Source organism: Ischnura elegans (genome assembly GCF_921293095.1).
Source record: "Ischnura elegans chromosome 13 unlocalized genomic scaffold, ioIscEleg1.1 SUPER_13_unloc_2, whole genome shotgun sequence".
Taxonomy (NCBI): domain Eukaryota; kingdom Metazoa; phylum Arthropoda; class Insecta; order Odonata; family Coenagrionidae; genus Ischnura; species Ischnura elegans.
Window position 1 is genome coordinate 111,828 of NW_025791658.1, and position 25,414 is coordinate 137,241.

General features: G+C 39.5%; 1 protein-coding gene across 3 annotated transcripts in view; it reads right to left on the reverse strand.

The window, feature by feature from the left end:
• Positions 1-25,414, reverse strand: part of LOC124172639 — a 119,826-nt gene that overhangs the window by 69,714 nt on the left and 24,698 nt on the right. For 2 of the 3 annotated variants that reach the window (XM_046552085.1, XM_046552086.1), the window contains 3 exons: positions 22,542-22,878; positions 4,151-4,329; positions 28-210 (listed from right to left, as the gene is read on the reverse strand). In XM_046552085.1, coding sequence (XP_046408041.1) covers positions 28-210; positions 4,151-4,329; positions 22,542-22,878 — 699 coding nt within the window. The remainder of the gene's footprint in view (positions 1-27; positions 211-4,150; positions 4,330-22,541; positions 22,879-25,414) is intronic. The other variant, XM_046552087.1, reaches the window with a different exon arrangement.

The following is a 25,414-nucleotide window of genomic DNA, read 5'->3' on the forward strand; positions in this document are numbered from 1 at the left end:
GGTATTTCGTGATATTCAAGAACTCACCATGTTAGCTGCCTGATGCACCACTTGGTGTACAAGTGGTACTCTGTCTGACACCAGTGGCGCGTTGGACGCTCCCTGTTTAGGCATACGCAGCACCTGGGACAGAATGCCTCCTGGGACTTCCGCAACATTGTGCACTGGGGTGAGGACGGTGGTCTGCCCAGGACCGGCTGTCACGCGCAACTGGAAAGCAGGAGACAGCGCACAGTTGGAGCATAAGTCCGAACATGGGAAAAACAAATGCCAATCCAAGTCGGTAGGCAATGTGTCTCTGAAAATGGTTTTCTGATAGCCTTAGGCCTAGTTTACACAGTCACTTTGTAGACTGAATATGGTGGTTTCCTATTATTTTTTATTGCCTAAATCGAAAGATTATTATTCCTGGAGTATGCATTTCATGCTTTTAGATTTTCAAATGACGATACCTATTTTTCACGATTAAATGAAAAGTGAAAATTTTCAAGCGCGCGAAAACGCGACAGCTGAGTATGAATACTGGGAAAACCCCGTGTGACATCATTCCTGTTCCCACTGTTGCCGTGTGAGGTGACCTTAGGGCGAGGGTATGTGCACTGCTGCGATGCAGGATGCTAGCAGGTAGCAGAGTACCCTGGTAGCAGGAGGAGCTTGGCTTAAATAAGGATTATTAATATCCTATCAAACAAAGGAAACTTAGCGACCTTACGCAGTTTTAAAAGGTGATTATTAAGAGATGTTTCCCTGAGCTCTGTGCCTCATGCATGCATTGGTAATCTCATACGATGTAAAACTCCTATCTACTCGTATAGAAACTATGTCCCTGTGACGTCACGTGGAGTGGCATCGCGCGGGCGCCAATCTGGCCTTTTTCAAATGCGATTAAAATTAACCATTAACATTCGTCTAAATTGGAATTTCCAAAAGAGAATAATTTGCTTATTATGAACACAGTAATGTTAATTATTTTTTTACATAATAGGGTGGATTCCTATTATTTTTTTATTGCCTAAATCGAAAGATTATTACTCCTGGAGTACGTATTTCATGCTTTTAGATTTTTAAATGACGATATCTATTTTTCGCGATTAAATGAAAAGTGAAAATTTTCTAGCGCGCGAAAACGCGACGCGTGAGTATGAATGCCGGGAAATCTCTCCGTGTGACGTATTTCTGGTTCCCGCTGCCGCTCTGTGAGGTGACCTTGAGGTGAGTTGAGCGCTGATACGACGCAGGCTGCTAGCTGGTAGCTGAGTACCCTGCTGGCTGGTAGCGCTTGGCTTAAATAAGGATTATTAATACCTTATCAAATGAAGAAAACTTTCCGACCTTAGCCAGTTTTAATAGGTGATTATTAAGACATGTTTCCCTGAGCTCTGTGCCTCATGCATGCATTGGTAATCTCAGACGATGTAAAACTCCTATCCTCTCGTGTAGAAACTAGGTGCCTGTGACGTCACGTGGAGTGGCATCGTATGGGTGCCAATCTGGCCTTTTTCAAATGAGGTTAAAATTGACCATTAGCATTCGTCTAAACCGGTATTTCTAAAACCAAATAATTTGTATATTATGAATACAGTAATGGTGGGTAACGAATCGCAATCAATGCCTTTCGTTTTCTTTGATGAAGGAAACTACCCTATTCAGTATTCAAACAGGAAGGCTAGTAACACTGGGAATTGCCATGAACTATCATGAAACAACTATAAACTTCAGTTGTAAATTGCAGTTGTACAGCAGACTCCTGATTATCCGGGTGCTGCGGCATATCCGTGTCGCGTATTATCTGTGTATGACTTTCACTCTCGCTCAATATTTTCCGCAATCTTTACAAAAAATAAAATCAGATGTAAAATCATCAGAATGACTACATTTCAACTTCGATAAAGTTTCTGAATATCGTGCTCCTGTTCTCAATTTTTTTGTGGTTCTCTTTTAAATGTTTGGTAATGAAATGATATTTTGTAATTTGTAATCAACGTAGAACCATGAAATAAAATGTGATCATTAAACATGGATAAGACAGCTATCGCCACTCGAATAAAATCATTTTAATCCTTCCAACGCATCGTATTTCATGAAATATGAATTATTTATGTATACTATGTATGTTTTAACATTTTTAAACTTTCAAAATAATTATATTGTTCCTCAAAATAGTACTAAACCAATGAAAATCCGATGACGAGATACACTTGTCATTGCGCAGTTTGGCGTCGAAAGTTCATGATGAGCTAGACTCGTCATTACGGCGCAAAGGGATTAATGTTAGGATACACGGGGCTTATTATTCCCATTAGAATCCCCTTCGTAAAATAGATTTGATCGTGTGCTAGCAGCAGTCTCGAAAGGTCCGTGTTACTTGTTCCAAGCCTCACATTTCCAGGTCTTTTATATGAAGCATTAGGAATATGTGTATAATCACGTTATCATGGCTAAAAAGATCACGGTCTCGGGAAGAAAGCCCTTAGAGAACCTGGAAAGCAATCTAAAATAACAGAAAATGTGCAAAAATATAATAATAAATTAATAGCAGCGGGCGTAACTTGGTGGAAATCCATAATCCATAGAAGGATCAACAACTTCGCTATTTCCACATGGAAATTTATAGAGACCGCCCATGGTTTTGTCACAGAGTAACATTATCAAGGTGGGTGGTTATGATGTTGCCTTGATAATGTTACTCTGTAACGAAATCATGGTTGGTCTCAATAAATTACCGGGTGGAAATAGCAAAGTTGTTGATCCTTCTATTCCTGTAATAATAAATTGTTCTATTTACCTAGACTATAAACACTAAGAAAATAAAAGTTAAAGTTTTGTTTATCAGTGTTTTCAAATTATTTGCGCCATCTCTCCCCATCATCAGCCCAGATAATCAGGAGTGTGCTGTAAGTACACACATTTATATTATGTCTCCAGAAGCCAACGATGCCTCCTGCTAATTTCCCACGGAGAGGGATTCTACGGTATGAGCAGGTAGAGGCTGTAATTGAATCTGGATTCAGCTGTGATACACTTTGTCTCATCACCATCTTTATCAAAAGCCATCAATCCTAAGAGTGATTTGATTCATATCATACAAATTATTTGGTGTTAGAAATCCCAGTTTAGATGAATGTTCATGGTCAATTTTATCCTCATTTGAAAAAGGCCCGATTGGCACCCATGCGATGCCACTCCACGTGACGTCACAGGGACCTAGTTTCTATACGATTAGATAGGAGTTTTACATCGTCTGAGATTACCAATGCATGCATGAAGCACAGAGCTCAGGGAAACATCTCTTATTAATCACCCATTAAAACTGCCTATGGTCGAAAGTTTCCTTCGATTCATAAGGTATCAATAATCCTTATTTAAGCCAAGCGCTACCTGCTAACATCCTGCGTCGCAGTGGTGCACATTTCCTCGCCCCAAAGTCACCTCACATGGCGACAGCGGGAACCAGAATGACGTCACACGGGCTTTTTCCAGCATTCATAATTAGCCGTCGCGTTTTTGTGAGCTTGAAAATTTTCACTTTTCATTTGATCGTAAATAATTGATATCGTCATTTAAAAATCTAAAAGCGTGAAATAAGTACTTCAGCAGTAATAATCTTTCGATTTCTGCAATAAATAAAATAATAGGAAACCAACCTATTCTGAGCACGCTTAAAAATCGAATACAGCACCTCCACATATTTACAACCTCCTTGACTGCATCCCATATGCTCACTGCATATTCAATTTACGGCCATGAAATAGCACCTCCGTTTTACTTATACACAAATCACCCAGCACAAAATTTCAAAATCAAAGAAAGGAAATGAGTGCTTACCAGAAAAATTTATTTCACATACATTCACTGATTAGTTTCACATAATATTTAGCAATAATAATAATAATAATAATAATTGTACAGATAAAGTACACAGTAATTATCCTTAGTACAAATGAACAATATATCAAAACATCATTGCAACAATGATACAACAATCAACTTTGCATTCATATTCTGTCATCAGAGTTAGAAAAAAAAACCATGCAAACTCTCGCTAATGGTGGAATAAAAAAATCATCAGTATTTCTATTTTCAATTTAATAAAATTTCAACGTTGGCACAACCTGAGATTTAATGAGATCAAACACTTTGCGATATTTACCACAGTCGGGAGCAGTTGGTTGATTGGCAAGAGTTTAATGGCTTTGAAAGGCACCTGCTGTCCATCGGGGAATCCTCTTACAGCCAACGGCTTCATTGGTTTGAATCCCGAGGACGACGACGGCAGGTTTGCAGACGGAATTGCGTTTTTTTTCAAGAAGCATGTCTTTTTCTGAGAATCTGTGATAGAATTGAGTCAGTAGCGGACACAGAAAAAACTAGAGGGCCGCAAAAGATATCTTAAGTTACCTTTACTTTTATCCTAATTAGTGATGGGTCGGTTTGGTTCCTCGATTCTTGGCTAAGAACCGGAATCGAAAATGAGTATGTACTTGCCAAGGTGAAAAATCGATTCCGATTCCAGTAGTACTTCAAACCACAAATTTATTTAATTTCAAGTTACTAATTAATTTCCATCCACCTTGAAAGCCAACCCTAGATAACATATACGGTGGAACTTAGCTATTGAGTTCCTCTTTAGCATGTTTTCTTCCTTAACATGGCAATTTCTCTCGGTAAAATCCGAACAAAATATAGGTAAAACTATTTCGTTGGTACCCTTTAAAGAGTAGTGCTTTCCTGGGTAGTACACTCGATTACTTTCCCTAACGCAACCCACAAGCTGCTTCCCATTATTTGTGTATTTAGTAGTGATGGGTAGGTTCGATTCTTGGCTAAGAACCGGAATCGAAAATGAGTATGTACTTCCCAAGGTGAAAATTCGATTCCAATTCCAGTAGTACTACAAACCACTAATTTATATACGACCGCGTTTCCAACAGCCATTTGAATTTTCACGCCACGTAATCGTAATGACAGAACACATTACATATAGATTCCCAGTGGCACACCACTTTCGGAGGAGCAAATGCAGACTAGGGAGCCTGTGACAGGTATGTGGTCAAGATACGATGATGCATTTGGAAAAGTACTCTAAGTCACCGTAGCAAACACTGTTGAAGCTGAAGCGGAAGCTTATTTCATGGTTCCCACTCAAACTAAAATATAAAATTCACGGTTTTTTACAGGTTTTCACGGTTTTTAGATAAACCATTTTAGGTAGAAATATTGATCGCGTAACGATCATCGGCCTCACGTTAACTAATTCTTTAACAAACGCAACAGACGCCATGAATCCAAACGCAACGATGAAAGTGCTATCTCTTCTGATATCACATCTCGTTTACCAAATTCAGCTCTGGCTAATGGTTGCGAGTGGGAATATGGAGGGACCAGGGTGCCAGGGAAATTATGAAGTCTGAATTTTTCCAGGGTTAATGAACACTTTGGTTACCAGTCTTCCGGCTTTGGTAGAGGCTTAAGCTCAAGGTCATGTTGTTTGTAAAACTAACAATGGTAGTGAGGGACGGAGAGATTGTTGTGAAGGAAAAACGGGATTCGTGTATGGAGAGAAGGAGGAGGTAGACGTGTTATAAAGAAAGATCGGGAGAAAGACTAAAGTATGTAGCGGTGTATTGAGGGAGCGGAGGAAGAGATACGGTAGAATTCAAGATCGGCAGGGAGAAGAAGAGAACGCAGAGAAAAGGAGGCACCTACGAGAGGAGAAGAGAATGGGAGGAAAGGGATACGGCAGAACTCAAGATCCACAATGGTGCAGTACATGGCGGTGGTTCAGTGAGTGATCGTGCGGGTAGTACAAATGGGATTGTGATAGTAATGGTGGCTTTTTGATGTTGTTTTTTGTTTCCAAGTTTCAAAATATAGAGCTTGTTTTTTAATTGTACTGAAATTAATTGTTAAGTTAGTAGTGGATATTTTAAAAATGTTACAACACTGAACAATAATTGCGCTTAGAATATACGTGTACAGTAGGCCGGCCCTTATTTTTCAGAATTGCGAAAAGTTATGTTTTCCTGGTCTCAAAATGATCCAAATGAGGTTTATATTCACGTGTTAAAATTTGGTTACTTTGAAATAACGGCAACCCGTGCCCCAAGGGCCCTAAGTACTACGGACCCTTAATTGAGTTTTTTGGGGTCGAAAAAGTGCTATTCCTATGTAAAACGTAAAAGTAAAGCCCTTTAGGGCCAATTTTCTGTTTGTTTTGACCTATCTCTAAGCGTTTAGGGGATATTGTCCGTCGTAATGCAGTCCCCCCTAGGGCGCCTCCCCGCACCGCGGCTCCGCTGAGGTACCGCCCGCACCACTTACTACGGACTTCCCCTCAACCCCCTCCCCTCCCTCGGCAAAGACTTTGCTCCTGATGACAAGATTTACATGCTAGTGGTACAGTATTGGATAGGTTGTTCCTCTTGTGTAATGATTAATGTTGTTAAAGCCTATAATGTCAATTTTAACCCTTCACCGCCGTCCTTAGCACTGGGTACCGACCCCTTAAACCTTGATTTTTTGCCGCCATACGGCCGCGAACCATTCCAGCAGACTTTGTTCCAAAGTCCTCCAGGAAAAGACCAGGAAAACATAACTTTTCGAAATTCTGAAAAATAAGGGCCGGCCTAGTGTGCAGGCAAATGAGTGGAAAGTGACTGACCTTAAAAACATGATCGATGTATCGATTTCTCTTGTGATGTGTCTATCATAGTTCTACAATCAAGTTTGAGAGATATTTTTAAGGTTTTACGACGAAATTCACGGCTTATTCACGGTTTTAAGGTTTTCACGGTTGAGTGGGAACTCAGCTATTTATCAGAGATGAATGAACCACCAAATTCCTTCCCTGGGATATACAGTGAGTCCTCGTTCTACGTCACCCCGTTTAACGTCATTTCGATATAACGTCACGAAAATTTTGAGACCGTCATTCGTTTATCGCACCTTTGCTTCGCGATAACGTCAGGTCTGGTCAGGTCTTTTAAATTTCGCGCGAGAAAAAATGCGAAGCGGCGGGCGTTGCAGGTTGTTCGTTTTGTGGGCGGTAATACAGTCAGTCTAAACGAAGTGTAAAACGGTGTGTTTATTGTCAATTTCGATTACGTTTATAGCAAATTTTCTGCAAAATGAATTCTTAGGTAGGTGCGCAAATGTTAAGTGCGTAAATGTCAAGTAAAGTTTTAGCAAATTTTACTTGACATAACGGTTTACTGGAACCTGAAAAGTGATTTCTAGGAATTTTTCCGGGTAGAACTCGGAGTATTTGTCGTCACTTTTTCGCCGTGTTCTCAATAATCTTGGTTCCTGTAACTGTGACGATGTTTCAGCGATGATGATGCCCAGGCGACCACCATAGCGAAGCCGAAAAAACAAACGCGGGAAGATACAAAAATGGAGAAGGATGTACGTCGCTGCTGGTATTGCCGTCAATGAAGACAGGGACTCGTGTTTATGCCATAGTTTGGCATTTTAATCTTAAGAAATGGCCCAAATATGATACGCTAAAATTTTTTCGCGTAGGAATTGTGAGGTCTAGGAGCCGATATTCACTTTTTACATTGTTTCTTATGGGATATTGTGCTTCGATTAACGTCATTTCGTTTATCGTCACATTTTTCAGGAACGGTAGGTGACGTTAAACGAGGACTCACTGTACTGGAAGACTTGCATCTACTATCCAAGGCTGAAAGTAGTAGCGAAAAAGTTTCTTGCCATACCACCATCCACTGTGTTCAGTGAAAGACTTTTTAGATTGGCAGGAAAAATATGTGATGTAAAACGCAACAGACTTTATCCTGACAGAGTGAAGATGCTTCGCTTTCTGAGCAAAAATTGAAAATCTGTAAAAAGGGATTAAATTTGTGAGACATTATTGATAATGACAAGATATTTACAATAAAAGATAGATATAAAAGGAGATACTTTTATTTTAAATTTAAACATGGGTGCTAATATTCTAAAGCAGGGGTCTCCAAACTACGGCCCGCGGACTGGATCTGGCCCGAGGAGGGTTTTCATCCGGCCTGCACACTCGTTTCAAGTAGCGCGCGATTCTCGCTCGTTTAACTCTGTGAGATGCTGCTAGGAGCATTGCAGCACTGTACTACAGTAAACTCTTGATTTTACGAAGCAGGATTTTACGAAGTTTTCGATTATACGAAGTGATATTGCGGTCCCGGTGAAAAGCCTATGCTAAATACATGGCGCTATTCGATTATACGAAGTTTCGATTATACGAAATTTTTTGAATTTACGAACCTCGGCTCGGTCCCTAGGAGCAAATGGCATTCGTTTATACGAACTACGGCGAAAAATTTGTCAACAAAACTAGTTACGCCGGCGTAAGTAGCTAAAAAATCAGCGCTTCCAACTGTGGTCCATCAAAAGTGCGAAATCGTAAATGATAATGCAACTTTGGAGAGAAATGGGTCGCCAAAAACCTCAATGTGGGAATTTAGGGGGAGTAGGAGTTAAGTTAAAATATCGCGGCTGACATTATGCCCCTATTTACGTGCCTGTTCGTAAACATAGCATCGACAATAATTCGTAGTTTAACATGTCAGGAAGGTCGCGCGGAGTATTTCGTACACCCCTAATTAACCCTTTGCACTGCTGTGAACGTACTTCGAAGACTACTTGACTACTTTTCGCCGAAGCACTTCGAAGGGTCCCTAATCCGGGACCCTTTCCTCGACGAGCTCACCCTCGCTGACCCCTGAAACTGGGCTATTTTTTAATGCATTACCTGACGCAACCCTGGGTTTCAAAGGGCAAAGGTGCCATGGGGGGAAAAAAGAGTAAAGTGCCTGTGGGGCTGTGCGTCAACCAAACGGGCACGGACAAAATAAGCCCGTTGTCATTGGGAAATTTGAAAGGCCACGTTGCTTAAAACATGTAAAATTGGAAGCCCTCCCCGTTTTTTACCATGCAAATAAAAACAGCTGGATGACCCGAGAAATTTTCCAGCAAACGGTTATACGTCTACAGAGAAAAATTTCTGGAGAGAACAGCAAAATTGTTTTAATAATGGATAATGCCACCGTTCATAAATACGTGGAAGATCTAAAATTGGCTAATGTTCGAGTCCTCTTTTTACCCCCGAACTCGACTAGCAAGTCCCAGCCCTTGGACCAAGGCATTATCCAGGATTTTAAAGTCCTATACCGGAAGAAGCTTGAGCGGTATTACTTGCGATGGATCGGTATGTATACATTCATCTATTTTGCTCATGTGCGTTTGGATATCGATTTAGATATTTTTATTCATGATTATCATTCTTTCAAATCTATTTGCTACTTTTATAAATGGGAACAGAAATTAATAACATCCCGAAATGGACGTTGATACATGCAATCCGCGCCATAATATCTTTTCGTGTATATATTGGCCTTTGTGAATGAACAACTTAAATATCTTAAGTACTGGGCTCTATTTACCGCCAATTTATATTTCAGGCTTCTCGTAATGAAGATGCACTTCCAAGTCTAACCATGAACTTTCTTCTCACGCGCTTCCCCGTTCTCCCATGCTGGGGTTCTGTCTTTCCAAAGCCGTCCCTTCCCTCCTGCCGCCTTTGGCTGATCTTGCTGACACCCACCTTACGCATCCCAAACCCCTCCTTCCCCAGCATTTCCCATTCACTCCCTCCCTAAGGAGACTGAGCTTGTGTGCGTCGCAAAAAAATACGGCCCCCAAAAGTAGTCTGAGGCAGAGCTGAAGGCCATTTCCCCACCCTTCTTTGTCTCGCCCCCTTCACCAGTCCTTGTGCTGACCACACTTCTTCCCTCAGGCAATCCCCATCCCACTCTTATTCACCCCACCCACTGGGAACGTTCCCCGATTGTGGAGAAGGGCATGGTTCATCTTTACCTGCAACGGGGGGAAGTTATGAACCGGAGAGAGGCGGAAGAAGTATCTTCCACTATCGGGAAAATGGTGCCGCGCTTATAATTGTCTCTCTTCTTCTCAGCTGACTTTTCAATTGAAATTAATTTCTTTGCTCTTTCCACACTATATTTATTTACGATATGGCGCGACTATTTTTTAGTGCTAAAACTAAGAAAATCTTTTCTCTATGTCAATGATCCTTTGCCTAACTTTCAATACGGCGGAGAAAGGAACACGAAAACTAAATGAGGTGACGGTACAGGTTTTTGCGTGTCATTTTTTGGGAATTCACGCTAGCGAACCAATACTTAACCACGTTGAGAAATGATAAAACGTCTCTTGTAGGAAAACAATCAATGTGGATAATAACGTTTCTATCTATATTTCTCCGATACTGTAAGATGTTTCTCCTGTCGTTTTCCGGTTGGAACCTTGCTCCTGTCGGCATAAAAGGAGAGAAACATACTATATGAACAGGTCACCTCACACCCGGTATGAAGAATACAGTCCTGATGAAGAATTAAGTCTTTTATGGCAACGTCTGCGAAGATGATGGAACACAGTATAGTCGGACGGAGAACTCAAACAGAATTTACTTCAAATATTCGCCAGAAGATAATCACATCCTACGTTATTTATGATCGTAATTGAATCTCAGTGAAAATAGAGCACATTCTGCTGAAAATACGAAGTAACTCGAAATATTAACTTACGAAGGTTATTTTGGAAACGGGCTAAGACCCTTGTTTTTCTTTTTTTCTCGTCACTGAGCGATAGAGGGCGACATAAATGGCGGTTAGGCCGGCTGCCGCTAAAATTCCGTGGGTGTCAGAAACAAATATCTATCTTTTGCATACTTAATAGTAGCTATTGGCTCCTAACCACAAATTTATTACTGTTAAATCTTATAATAAACATTGCAATTCATTATTTGATTACGTTTTCTAAACTGGTCGGGAATTTCTTAAGGGGGCGCCCTAGCACGGTCGCGGAAGACGATGCAGACCCTTTCTATTAACCAGTTTGTGCTTCGCTCATTATAGGTACATAGCGGTTTCTTGACTCAGAATGTTTTAAAGCTTAAATCTGTGCCTTGAGACAAAGAAGGGTCTTTTACCACGTTTCCTACAGGAGATACTTGACGCTTAATTTCATGAATTTCGATTTTTTTCAATGACTATCACCACGGCGCAAAATCACGTAAAGAAAATCCAACCACCCAAAGCATAATATAATCCTTCACCTACAAGCAAAGGCTGCACGTATCCCACACGTCGTAAATCAAAGCTACAATTTGGGAAATTGTGAGACCTTGCAGCCAGTTTTTCGATAACGCGCAGTCGTTTCGAGTCATCCTAAACACCTTTCCTCCTTCCGCGAGACATCCTTCACTTCTTTGCCTCCCCTCTTGGCCCTCCCTTCGGAGGCGCGCAGGTCCTCCCCTCAACAGCAACACCGGCCGGCCGGTGATACGTTTTCTTAGCTGCTTGATTTTGGGGTCGCATCGTCGTTCTTTCGTTTTGCGTATTTCTTTTTGTTGTGCGATTGAAGTGTCTACCAAGCCCCAAGGGAAACGACGCCGTCGAAAAGAATGGAAGCCTTGGAGAAGGAAGACGTGCAACAAACATAGACTTCTGTCAAATTAACATAAAATGATCTCAATAATGTTTTCTTATCTTTTGATAAAATTGTCAGAAGTATATGTCTACAGTTGCATTTTGTTTTAAAATGAGTAATTTTTAAGGATGCTATAGCAAGAATGAATATGGTTACATTCCGTAGTAGTGAAAATTTCTTTTCTATCGATAGTTTCTATTATTTTTATGAAACGATGAAGATGATTTATTTTTCACGTCTTGATAACATGGTGAGAGAAAAACTTCATGTTTATTCATATTGCTACGCATAAGATCTTACACCGCATAACAAAAAAATTATCAACTTTGATTCTCAAAAGAGAAATCCTGCACCAACCTGCCACCTCACCTCTCCTATCAAGTTATGCACCTGAGTGTCCAACCACCCGACGCGATGATTAAATGCGAACTTAGTTCAGCATCAGTTATAGTCGAGGATATTTCGCTAAAGATGAGGCGACATTACAGTTTTCTACACTTGCATACATTATAAATTCCATATGTGTTACTTTTTGATTTTTTAATGTACAAATTACGTTTTATTCATGAGATATATGTTACGGACTCGACGATTGCGCTGGCAAGTCAGATGCTAGTCTCGGAAAGTGCGCGGCTGCAAGGAAATAGTTTCTTATTCTTGGAGAACCCATATCTTACCGCAATGCACCCGCATTTTGCTAACTACATTCTCCTAGGTCTTTCATGGCTCCCATCAGCTCAAACATTGGAAAGGGCTCAAGAGTGGCGGCGGGCCCACCGCGGTAACCCCTATTGTGACCGTAAACCCTACCTCAGTCTTACGATTTTTATCTAGCGTTTAAAAAGTTTTCTACTAAAAGAATAGCTGTCCGTTTGTAGAAATGCCGCTAACTGCTTTATTGCCTCGTTATATGAAGGGTTTTTGCCATTTTTAGGATCGCTTATCTTCGATACAGGTGATTTCTACGAGGTGGCTAGCACGGAGTTTTCCACAAATGCTTCTTTCCAATTGATTGAAAAACATTCCTTTCACGATTTTACCGAGCAAATTAGTCAACTTTTACTAGTAAGTGTGAAAGGATACAGTGCTTGTGCTACGGAAGCGAGGAACCAAGATCTATTTTCCCTAGAGCGTGAGATTTCAGCATTGAGGACGAACTACCACTACTGGAGGATATATCGCAACGATAAAAAGGTTCCCATGTTTTCCAAGATAAATATCTCACCGATTTCGTGTGTTGTATTAAGCAGGGTATTATATTCTAATATTGATTTTCATCTTTGATGACTCAGATTGTTGATATTTCGGATAAGAAAAATTGAGCGAATGAAAGTAACACGAAAAGAAATAGGTACATGACGTTATTGTTAATGGAAGTGGAAATTCGTTGTCCTCAAAACGTAAATTTGCCGTTCAATATCTTCTCAATAAGTTTAACTGGGAGCAGGAAGTAAAGACGAAGGAAGTAATGCAGAATGCCATGAACAAATACTTTTTCAATATGTATTTCCAGAAATGGAACGAAAGCAAGAGAACCAGCGACAGGTTTGAAATAAAACGTCGATGTTGGTTAGAGAAGGGTATACCCACCTGACATGCATAATAATCTCCTTGAAACTCCTTGCACAGTTTGTAATCTATTATTCTTTAACGTATTCGTATTGGCTTTACTTTCTTCTTAGGCGATTTTATGTCACTATTGCTATCTAATTCCTGTTTTTTCTGGGTAAAGCAGCAAAGAAAGGCCTAAGAAAGACTTGAAGAGGTCTAGTGATAGGTCTAACAATAAGAGCAGAAAAGTGACTGGTTTGAGAAAGCAACAGCAGCTGAGCTATCGCTAGCCACATCTGTGACACTGCGTTCGCTAGGGAATGATGCGGCAGCGAAGATAATCACGGAAATGACCACGACCACCCCCACCCGAGGGAAACGGATATTACAGAAATGGAGGAAAATACCTACAATTCAAAATGAACTGACGCCAGAAGAAGCTATTTCGCTGATTGCTGATGGCAATTTAACAAAATTTTTATCTAAAATTATTCGTAAGACTGCCAAGATCCGTGGGTATCAGCTTTATCGTGGTTATGAAAGGGCTAGACGAAAATAATCTTCATACCCAGAGGGGGACATCAGTGGAAGAAAAAAATTTAAAGTGGACCTTCAAGGGCTTCTGAACCACACAGCCTCGCGCATCATAGCATCAATGCCAAAATTCAGTGATGATCACGGGGTCAACTTTTCCCTTGAATGCAAATGAAAACTAATTGTGGAGCTGGTGAACTTATTCTTGATGTTTTCTTATGATTTAAATACTTTTGTTAATTTACAATGGTTCATATATAATTTCATGTTTTCCAAATATATGCAAACTTTTTATATTTTGCATTTTCAAAATATAAAAAGTTTGCGAGGTGATTTCAGATGAGTGCTATATCAGAAAAAATGATGACTCAAAGTTCAACTATTAATTAAGTACTACTTTTGTCTTGAAATGCAGGTTTCGGCTCTCCCACGGAGTTTTTTTCATCATGTTCTGTTTTATTGCTTCTTTTCATCGGTGTTAGTAAAAAAATATTTCTAGCTCTAACTTAAGTAACCATTGCTTTTCGCATCCAAGTGTGATTTTCAAGCAAGCTAGCTGACATATATTGTTACATTTTATTAATAATTAATTAGGTTAGTTGAATATATTTCACGTGAGTATATATCAAACGAGAAACCTCTCCACTTTTCGTTTGCCACCCGTTTTTCCCTTCCGTTTCGAAAACTGCGTGCGATGATGTCTTCATTACGTAAAATGACTCTACATTCCGTTAAAATAACATTATAAACCACAATTCAATGCTGAAATTTAATTTTTTAAATTTTTATTCCTAAACCACCGAATACAGCTCAAATTGAGCCATTTTGTATCGAGTATTCAAAAAGTTTAACAATTATTTACACGAACAACCAAGCCCTGGATAGGGGAAACCTACCCAGGCGGGACTCGAACCTGCGACTTCTTGTTTGGCAGGCGAGGACATTACCCAGCCGACACCGAGGTCGGCGGTGTTATGTTGACGACATGCCTGTTTACGTAATGAAGATATCATCGCCAACAATTTCGTAAAAGGTGTTAGCTCAAAAGGACCTTCGCATTCACAGGCCTATTTTTTCAGCGCATGAGAGAGGAAGTTGGCTTTTACTATTATTAATTGGCTCGTCGCCACTTAGGTGTCACATATCAACTCCGACTGCGAACCCTGTTCAAATGACCCGTATCAAGTTTATCCTGAGTATCAAATTTCTCCTCGGAGTCGTCGCGGGTGAAGTTGGGAGGGGAGTTGCCTTCCCCCCCCCCCTTTCTCTCCCTCGAGGCGCTTCGGCTTCCGTCTGCATATCCCGGCGCTGCGGCTAGAGGCCTTCGTGAGCCGTTAAATTGGGAAATTCAAACGCTAGGGCGCCCCCTTAAGCGATCGTTGATGTTGAAGTATGAACAAGAAATGGGAATTTTATGGTGGTATAATTATTTAACGATTTTTCACATCATAAATCGATAGCAAAAAGCCTTTTGTATGAATTATACCGAGAATAACCACCGAAAACATTTAAATAAGACCACTAAAGACAAAAAACGGCGGAAGAAACAAAAGCGAACATTTTTTTCGTGACTTATGAAAAAGGTTTGAATTTACGAAACTCGATTTTACGAAGTGCCAATTTTCCGGTCCCACTGACTTCGTAAAATCAAGAGTTTACTGTACACGTAAAATTCGCCTTCAACCGTTCGTAAATAAGAAATACGCCACCAGATACTTCAGTAGACGTTGGAATCGAATACTTCAGTCATAGGCAAATTTGCTATCCGGCCCGCGGGGCGATTCGAAACTTGGAATATGGCCCTCGTGGCCTAGTAAATTGGAGACCCCTGCTCTAAAGTAATACCTAAGATGAAACGCCACTTTTCAGGTACAGTAGATTCCGTTTAATGGGTCCACCGGTTACTTGGGGCAGCCGCTTAATTGGGGCAGATCTTGAAGAACAGAACCCAATAGAGGAATATCCCAGAGTATTCTCCGCTTAATTGGGACAGCCTATGCTGCTTTATTAGTCCACGAGTCGGCGACAGAGACTATACTCGCGACGAAATTAAAATTTTTTGTTTTCAGAATACTATTTTTTTATATTTTCCTCTTTTGATTTGCTCTTATTTTTCACAAATGTTCCTATTCTTGCCCTATTTTGAAAGCTCTTGTTGTTATTCTATCCGCAAGAGGATAGGACTTTTCTTTAATAGGACTTAGTAAAAGACATTCATTCGATGTCGCCCGTGGCTGTGAAAAATATTAACTAAATTGTTATAATTCTTAAAGATTATAATAAATTAACTAAATTCGCTGATCTATTAATCAAATTAATAGTTTAATAAACTTATGTTGCATTATCAACATTCTTTAGTCTTCTTTCTATCATTTCGACGGCTGCTTATGCCCATATACAGGATAGTTCGCCTAATTGGGGCATCCCCTTAATTGGGACAAAGTGCACAAGTCCCGATAAGTCCCAATTAACCGGAATCTTCTGTATGTTATGTTTTGAAATTTAGCTATTATATTTTAATTACATAGTGATGATATGAAATATGCTTATGTCAATTGATTCTTTCACGGAGTAATAATTTTTAAAGTGGTTGTCTTGTTACTCCGAATGAAGTGATATTTTTCATGGAGCCTATGACATCAGAATCGATGGAATCGGTATCGGTAGAATCGGAATCGAAATGTCAGAATCGGAATCGGGATCGGAATCGATAAAATTTTGGAATCGACCCATCACTAATCCTGATAATAAATAATCAAGTCACGTGCAGAGATTAAGAAAATTTTAATTACATTCATTGCACACATATACAAGAAAATGCCATATTATGGTATAAAAATGTTATAGTTGTGGTTCTGCAATGTTTGGCAATAAGGGTGGGCCCACAAAGGGGGGGCACGTGCCCCCCCTATCTGTATCCACCACTGAATTGAGTGCATGAATGAAAAATTACACATGAAATACAAGAACCAAAACATAATGAAAAGGAGATTATATAAGGTCTCGCCTGGAACAAATAATTATATCAAGTACCAAAACAATTAAACCTTCGGCGATGGGGAACATACAGGTATGTGTGTACAGTAAGTCCTCAACATACGAACAAGATGCATTCCAAGTACAGGCGGTCCCCGACTTTCGTATACAAAACTTGTTGCGTTCCCGAAAACTTGTACGAATGTTGAACCATTGACTTCCATACTACATAATTAGGGGTTACATTCCATAAGAGCGGAATATATACGTATTAAAACCTTTTTCTTTCACGGATTTTATTTCAATTCACTAAATTTTAATAATATGTTAATAAAATTCCTCAAATCATCTAATTTCTTTCTAAAATATGCAGAAACTGTAAATAAAAGTTAAAAAAACAAGAACTCTGTTGGCTATCGAGCGAAACTTCCTCTTGCCATTTAAGTTGACACTCCACTTATTACGTCCATTATAAATAAAAAGACATATTAAGAAGCATAACAAAATGTAATTGTTGAACCTGCACTCTGGATACCTTTTAATTTTCACACCAAAATTCGACGTTCGGCAGGTGACATTCGTGATCACGTATATTTCGCATGTTATTCAAAAAAGACAAAAGACAAACGGAATTCGGGTGATATTTCGCGCAATATCGCAATAGCGTTGCTGAAGGTGTACTTGAATTAAACAGCACTCAAACGAAATAAACACAATTCGAAAGAAGATCTTACTAGTTTTGTTGAAAGCTATTTGATGATGTGTAGTCAACTTTTTTGAAAAATCTCACCAATGAAGGCTTTCTTCTTCTCTTGATGGAGGAGCCCATAGCAGGCAGCCTCTCTCCCAAATAAATTCTTCCTGATTAGAGTCAACTACCAACAATTCCCTTCATTGTAAATGTTCGTATTGTTCGCATATGCTGCCATTTGAAACAATTGATTGCTGGGATGCGCAATAAACATTGCGGGAATTTAAAAAAAAATACAGACCAACATCCGAATTTAGCGTACGGAAGTCAAGTAAAAGGTGTCAATTTTGAACGTACGAAAGTGCGAATTGTACGAAAGTCGAGTGTACGAAATTCGAGGACCGCCTGTAGTGGTGGGTCAAATAGCTTTATTCTCAAATTCAAATATCAAATATGAATATGTATCAAGTACCAAAACAATTAACTCTTCGGCAGTGGGGAACATACAGGTATGAGTGTACGGTGAAGCTCTAGAAAAAAATCATGCCTTTCCATCTCCCAGGAATGGAGTAATGGATGAAAATAAAAATCACCATGCGTTGCACGTTGCGGCACTTTAGGGGTCACGCCCGAATTTCAATTGCTCATATTTCATTAACAAATGACAATTGGAGGCTAAAATTGAACACAATTTCTAATCATACTAAAATGTATGACCATGGTAAGTTTCATGAAAATCCGAGTCGGTGGGTGTCATTTGGTCAAAATATTGGTTGATTTGACGTGGAATGACCCTATTGAGAAATCGATTTAGGATATATTTCGATTTTCTTCTACTTTGACTATTTAAACTGGATTTTTTTATTTTATCATAAATCGATTTTTCCATTTCTTAACCCATTTATGCGTAGTACTGAATCATGAGTCAGTATTCCCATGGCCTTTCCCTGTGGATGCTGACAACGAAAAATGGTACAAGCGAGATTGTTTTGTAAACTTTATTTTTTTGCAGCTGAATTACTTCATGCAGTGAATATTTAATGGTAATCGTGGCATCATTATGGACCACTTAGATGTAGAAAAATAAATCATGCCTTTTAATCTCACAGGAATGGAGTAATGGATGAAAATAAAAAATCACCATGCATTGCACGTTGCGGCACTTAAGGGGTCACACCCAAATTTCAATTGCTCATATTTCATTAACAAATGACAATTGGAGGCTAAAATTGAACACGTCTCTAATATTACTATCTATATTATTATAATTATCTCTAATTTTGCAAAACAATACTGTTTACAATAATTTTGTCACCAGGCCAATGAGGTCATTTAACAGTGCATCACATGTGACTGATGCTGACATATTTTGTGATTTACTTGACTCATTTAAACGAAATATGTTAACATATTTGCTGTCAATAAACTACCTATCAACTTGATGAAAATTGTATATGATATGCTACCTTTATTGCACAATAATTGTAACTTTAAATGTATTACATTTCTTGTAATTTTCCTTTTTGGAAAATTACAAGAAAACAAATTATTATTACAAATTACAAATTTTGGGATAGATGAAAGAGTTGTCATCAAATAAACAAATTTTACTACTAATTTGGGAGCACAGGTTACTTATGTATACATGTACAGTGGAACCCCGATTTATCGTTCCCGCATTCATCGTTTTCCCGCATTCATCGTTCGCCGCTCCTGGTCCCAATTTTAATTTCCATAAAGACAATGTAATTTTTTCCCGCATCTATCGTTCCCCGAATTATCGTTTTCCCGCATTGATCGTTTGAAGATTGCGGTCCCGCCGAATCGTCGTCGTCGTTCCCGCATTCATCGTTTGAAAAAATTAGACGAAGTGTTTACAACATGTTATTTATAGCTAATAACAACAGACACATAGTTTGAATCTTCCCCAGGAGATTGAAATGTGATAGGGAAAAGCAGAGTGCCGTGGGATAGTTACATTAGCACATTTCCCAAGATCCGGTATTCCTCAGCACTGGCCTCCCCCCGGTTGAAGCTTTCTTCTTCTCCAAAATAAAAAAAGGTCCCAGCTCGAGCAGGGATCGTATTACGAAGACCTTAGCTTTGAAAGAAAATATCAAGTTACTCGAGAACAAAAGAAACCTTTTTCACGCCTCCCCCTTTCTCGACCGCTGACTTTTTTTTAGCTGACTCGCTTCAAAGATCCCCATCTCCGGAGGTCAACTGCTGCATGAATCACCGATTAGCCCAAAACGTGTGTAAAAATGAATTTCGGCTATTGGTATTATACTTTTATTAGATTGAGATATTAGTGATGTGCACGTAATTCAAAAAAGAATGATACCAAACAAGACGTATTTCTAACGTTATTTAACCATTTTAAGCAAGGAAATAGTTGGAATAATACGATGGTGATTTCTGGCGAATGTCGATATCCTCGCAGCTGATAGTGAGCTTCACGGCAGTTGATGCGATTTTTTTCGAAAACAGGGCGTCTGGTTACAATTTACGAGTTATGCTACAAGTCTCACTTGTCTGAGGTGCTAACGAAGCGATATCTTCTCAGGATATTCTGTTTCTCCCTACTAGCAATCTAAATTCATCTGCTCATCTAGAGCTATGCTACTTATTGTTAGAAATGAGTGGGTAAGTTGCCTTCTCTATAGGATAAAAAATTTCATTGCGCAGTCATATGGTCATGCTTCACCCTCTGCAGTAAGCTCTGCCTACACCGTACGCGATAGCATTAGTGCCGAACTTCACCTCGTACGAGTGGTTCCATACTTTCCGGGGTGGATTGACTTAAAACTAGCGAGTGTTTTCTGTGTGGGTTCAATGGAGTCCAGTTTCATTTTCATTAGTTTTATTCTTATTCGTCTTCGAACCATGGCCCTTCCGAAGACACAAGTGAGAACTTTAAAAGATGGACTGAAAATAATTGATGAAGAAAAGAATCCGGGCTAGAAATACGTGAATATTGCAGAACGCCTCGGTATGTCTGGTAGCACATGACGGCAGGGGTGGGGGTAGAGCGAGATCCCTGGTGAAAACAAGAAGTGGGATGAAGCCGAGGATCAGGTGGGCGTGCCGCTGACGATTAACGCCACATTTCCTCAATCATATTAAAAATTTAATTGCTAGAAAGGAACATTTCAAATAATAAACTATTTTTGGCCTTCTTGATCCATCTCATAACCAATCACTGCGACGGCGAAATCAGTTGTTTGAGGCATAACACGCACATTTCTCTCATACATACGTGTACTTGAAATGGCATTTGATGGATAAGAATTTTTACATTGGACAGAAATGCATAATAGCAGTGAAAATTCCGAGTGGAGTAAAACATTTTTAGCAAGGCGGCTTGTTCCTTTAGGATATTAGAAAGAGAGATATGTGAGCAATTCCACGTAAATGCCACACTGACTGGTTAAATAAAAAAAGTGGTTGGAGGCTCTGATATGGATCAAAATTTGTGCTATAAAGTCTAGAATTTAGTTATTAAGTCCTGACACTAGCATGAGTCGCGTGTGTCTCTGATAAGAGAAATTTTTTTATGTGCTCACCACAGTTTTTAGCCGCATACTAAATTTAATGTGTCATCACGCACAAAAAAATCTGTTTCGATAATTGATTTTTATGGCCACTGTATTAATAATTTTTTTCTACTTTGAGGTTCCTTCATTATTTTGAATGATTTTAAGGGTTTTCGCACAAATTTGTTTTGTTTATTTTGAATTAAAGAAGTTATTTTGTAAAATGTTTTGGCAGTGAATAAATTTATACCAGAAGGGAATCACAAAAGTCAGTCCGTGACATTTCTGGTCAGTCCGTGACGATGCTTTTCAAGAGGAATTACTTCTCTGTAAACTCAGTTATTGTAATGGGCTTTGCAGCATTATGAAATTTGTATTTGGTGTTCTGAGATGTATTTCACTGAAACTCTGATCACTCTTTGTTTCAGAGCAAACCTCAAGAGGTTTTACTCTGACCTGAAAGTTCATTTCATTTTTGTCAGACCGTGACAGTGAATTTTAAGTCACGTAAGTCCTGCATTTTTCAAGACAAAGCAGTGTAACAACCAAAGTTAAACTTCACACCATTGTGCAGCAATTTGGAAGTTGAAAAATTTTTGTATGTCAATCCATTCGTGTTACGTGCGTTCTTAAAAGTGCAAAAACGCATTGTGACGGTCAGTCCGTGACGCGTGGAATCGCCCATGTCGAATCAACAATATGACCTAAGTTTTTGGATAAAGTACTAAATTTCCTGTAATCAGCTAAAATCTCGTTTGAATCCATTAATATCATAATTCGCAAAAATCCAGCGGATCCTGGGACATAGGCAACCCGAACAAACATTCCCGCATCGATCGTTTTCCCGCATTCATCGTTTTTTTCATCCATCCACCTGAAAAACGACAGATTGAGGTTCCACTGTATTGAACAAAAAGGGGCCGATTACCCTTCCTTGTGGGACACCTGATGTCACTTTAACTATATCAGAGCGAATTCCCTCAACAATTATTTTTTCCCAGGAATCTCTCAGGAAGTCATGCATCCAGCTAACTACTGTTTTGTCATTACAAGCGTGCTGCGCCTGCTCCCAGAGGGCTTCCCCCGCTCTTTTCAATGCAGGTCCACAGGGGGATAGGTGCTCTTCTAATTTTAAAATGTAGAAAAAAGGCAGGGTCTTATGTACAAATTTAATTGGAATGTTCACGTACAAATTGAGGTCAGAGGACCTCTTTAAACACAACATTGGAAGTAATTACACTATCCTCTGTTAATACTTGTTTAGCGTTTTCCTTAATATTTACAAAAATATTTTGAAAAGATCTTCCCCTATAGAGTGCTACATAAAGTTGGCTATGAGAGAATACACGGTCAGGCAGGAATAAGCCAGCTCTTTGCAAAGTCTGACCCTGAGCCTTGTTAATAGTCATCGCATAGGAAACCTTAATGGGAAATTGTCTGCGAGTCAAATTAAAAGACATGGTGGGATCCGACGGCGTTAACTGTATTCTTGGATGAGGACAATCTCGCCGGAATCGATTATTTTTTTAATCGATTTTTTAAAAACCTATTTTTGGAAACAATAGCAATATTTAGGAAGTAAGATATGCCGTCGCATGTTCTCTGATAAATTCTGTGCATTTTGGTAACTCATTTGTCGAGTTTGGTTGCGTACAAGTTGAGAAAAAGGTATCTATACAGTAGAAATAATATAGAGGATTTACATCAACCTGCCGAAGCCTTTATAAGGAAAAGCAAACCTGACTTACCTGGGAGGATATAATCGGATCTGAGAAAGTGCCTTGAACACACAAGCATACATTTCGTCACCGGTCTCTCCATTCCCAGCCTGGAGATCCACATTTGCCTCCTGTCAAAATGTACCTTGATGCCCATCTCGTTGACAGCGGCGGCCATTTGTCCCGGAGGTGGGAAGCAGTGAAATCTGAGACCGGTGGCTGCAGTGGGTCCTTTGGAGTCGCAGTTGGGCACCGAGCAATACGAACTCGTCCTGCCCCTCTTCCCAGGGAAACCTGTCCCATCTGCACTCACTTTTTCGTCGATTGAGTAGACCGACTGAATGGACAGCGGGGATTCCCCATCGTTCTGCACAATGAAAAAAAGAAAATACTTGAAACACGTAAAAAATTCGAGGAATCAAGCGAGATGGAGTGGAATTGATTCATAATGAAAGATGATTTGCAATTTTCCACAAAAATAAATTTAATCCGACCCGAGTCTCGATGTTACTACATCACTTTCAAGGTACAAATGGTGGTAAGTGCAGTTAATTTATACATATTCTAGCCGTAGACTCCCCGCTTCCCACCTACCCGCCTTCAGAAGAACGAGTCCTCGAGTGTCCTGCTAATCCGTACGGCAGCCTACTGGCACAGAAGACGTCTTCCCCCTTCCACACCATTCACCGATGGCCCTCGGTAACAACACCCGAAGATAAGAAGACCGCCACGTGTATTTAAATGCTTTCGTTTCTATGTTCAAAGTTTGTTAACCCTGTAAAAAACTTTTTAATTTCCACCCTTTTTACCTACTTTGGTTTTTTTCACTGTCCCCTCCCCCGCCCCCCCCACGCTTTCCATTTCTACCCATTCCAGCCACCTCCTTGAGGATTTCCCATCCCATTTCTCCTCTCTCTCCCCTCAGTTCTCCCACTCTCCTAAATATGTATAAATTAACTGCACTTACCACCATTTGTACCTTGAAAATGATGCAGTAACATCGGAACTCGGGTCGGATTAAATTTATTTTTGTGGAAAATTGCATATCATCTTTCATTAAAATACATAAGATTTACGTAAGATATATACTTAATTATAAAGGCTTAATTGCCTTTTTAGGCTTCATTGCGCACAAAAACAGAAAAATATGGATTGCACCTATGCCTGACATTGGGGTCAGCTACTAGTGCATGCAGTTTAGTTTTGGTGCATGAAGCTGACACCCCCTAAGTAAGAGGTAAACTAGCTTTTTGAAGTTAAAAAGTGATCCAACTCCATTACAAAAACTCGAAAATAGTACAAAAATAATCTCAGTAAAATACTTTTGAAGACTAGCTTACCTCTTATCAGAATTTTTTACAAACAGCCTCAAATTTCATAGAAGCTGTAGTCACCACTGAGAAATGAGCAACTGCCAAGGAACTACTAATACTCTATTGCCAAATCAACTGTGTTTGCAACAAAGCAACGTCTGAGTGATTACTTATGTGGATGAAGGTTTCAATGTAAGTGCCCTTATTACTAAGTAAGGGAATGGGGGTCAGCTACTGGTTCAGGGTCAGGCATTGGTACATTTACCTTACGTGGAATTCAATGCTTAGAATTCTGAAAGAAATCAGAGCACTCGGGAAAAGGTCTTAAGTCAACTGTATAAAACTATCTGCAATATGTACTCAACAGGAGATTTACCTGGTGACTTCGAGAAGAACATCACCATTCCCATACCCAAAAAGAAAGAGAGTAGAGAAGTGCAAAGACTGTCGGACCATAAGCCTGACGACACATGCGTCGAAGATTCTGACAAGAATCATTTACAGGAGAATAGAACAAGGAGCAGAAGAATTCCTGAATGAGGACCAATTCAGATTTAGGAAAAGCAAAGGCACATGAGAAAAATTGGCTCTTGGGCTGCTCATAGAGAATGGAGAAAAACAAACCAGCTTTCATAGCATTTGTCGATTTAGAGAAGGCATTTGATAACATGGAATGGAATTCAATGCTAAGAATTCTGAAAGAAATCGGATTGCTCTACAATGATCAAGGAATTGAGCATAGTTTGTATAAAAACTAAGTATCTGTGATCAAATGTTAACCCAACGGTGCAGAAGCAAGAATAAGGAAAGGGGTGAGACAAGGGGGTGCACTTACCCCCTTAACTTTTAATGCTTACATATAGAAAGCCACCGTTGAAATCAAGGAGAAAGCTTCCGGTGTCAATATCCACAAAGAAAAAATTAGTATGCTGCGATTTGCTGACGACATAGCAGTCATAGCCGAGACAGAGAAGGACTTGAAGAAGACTTTTGACAAATATGGAAATGACAATGGCCACATATCAGCTGAAAATCCACAAAAAGAAGACTAAGATATTAGTTCACAGTAAAAGAGTGGAGGCTGAGACAATGATTAACCTAGAAAAGCATAAGCTTGACAAGGTGAAAGAGTTGGGAAGGCGAATTACCAACGATGGACGAAATAAGAAAGAAATACACAGTAGAATAGCACAGGCAAAAAGAGCTTTCTACAAAGAGAAGAATCTTCTTAAAGCTGAGAATACAAGCATAGAAGAAAGGAAACAATTCATCAGATGCTACATATGCATCATGTTTATGTATAATGCAAAAAAGAAAATATTTCAAATATGATAAAGTTATCTGAGTATGGGATTTTGGGTGGATATTAGCCATTTTTAGACAATAACCCTGTCAACCAGCGATGGCAAGTGAAGTGAAAATGTTTCGTTTGGACCAGGAGAGAAACGAAAATATGATGCCTAAGTTTAGTTTTGTTCCTGCACGAAATTGAAGTCACCAAGGAGTTTGGTTTTGACCCGGAACGAAACGAAATTAAACGAAACTCCATTGCTCATAGTTAAGTTTTGACCCCAGAAGTTGAGTGGAGGG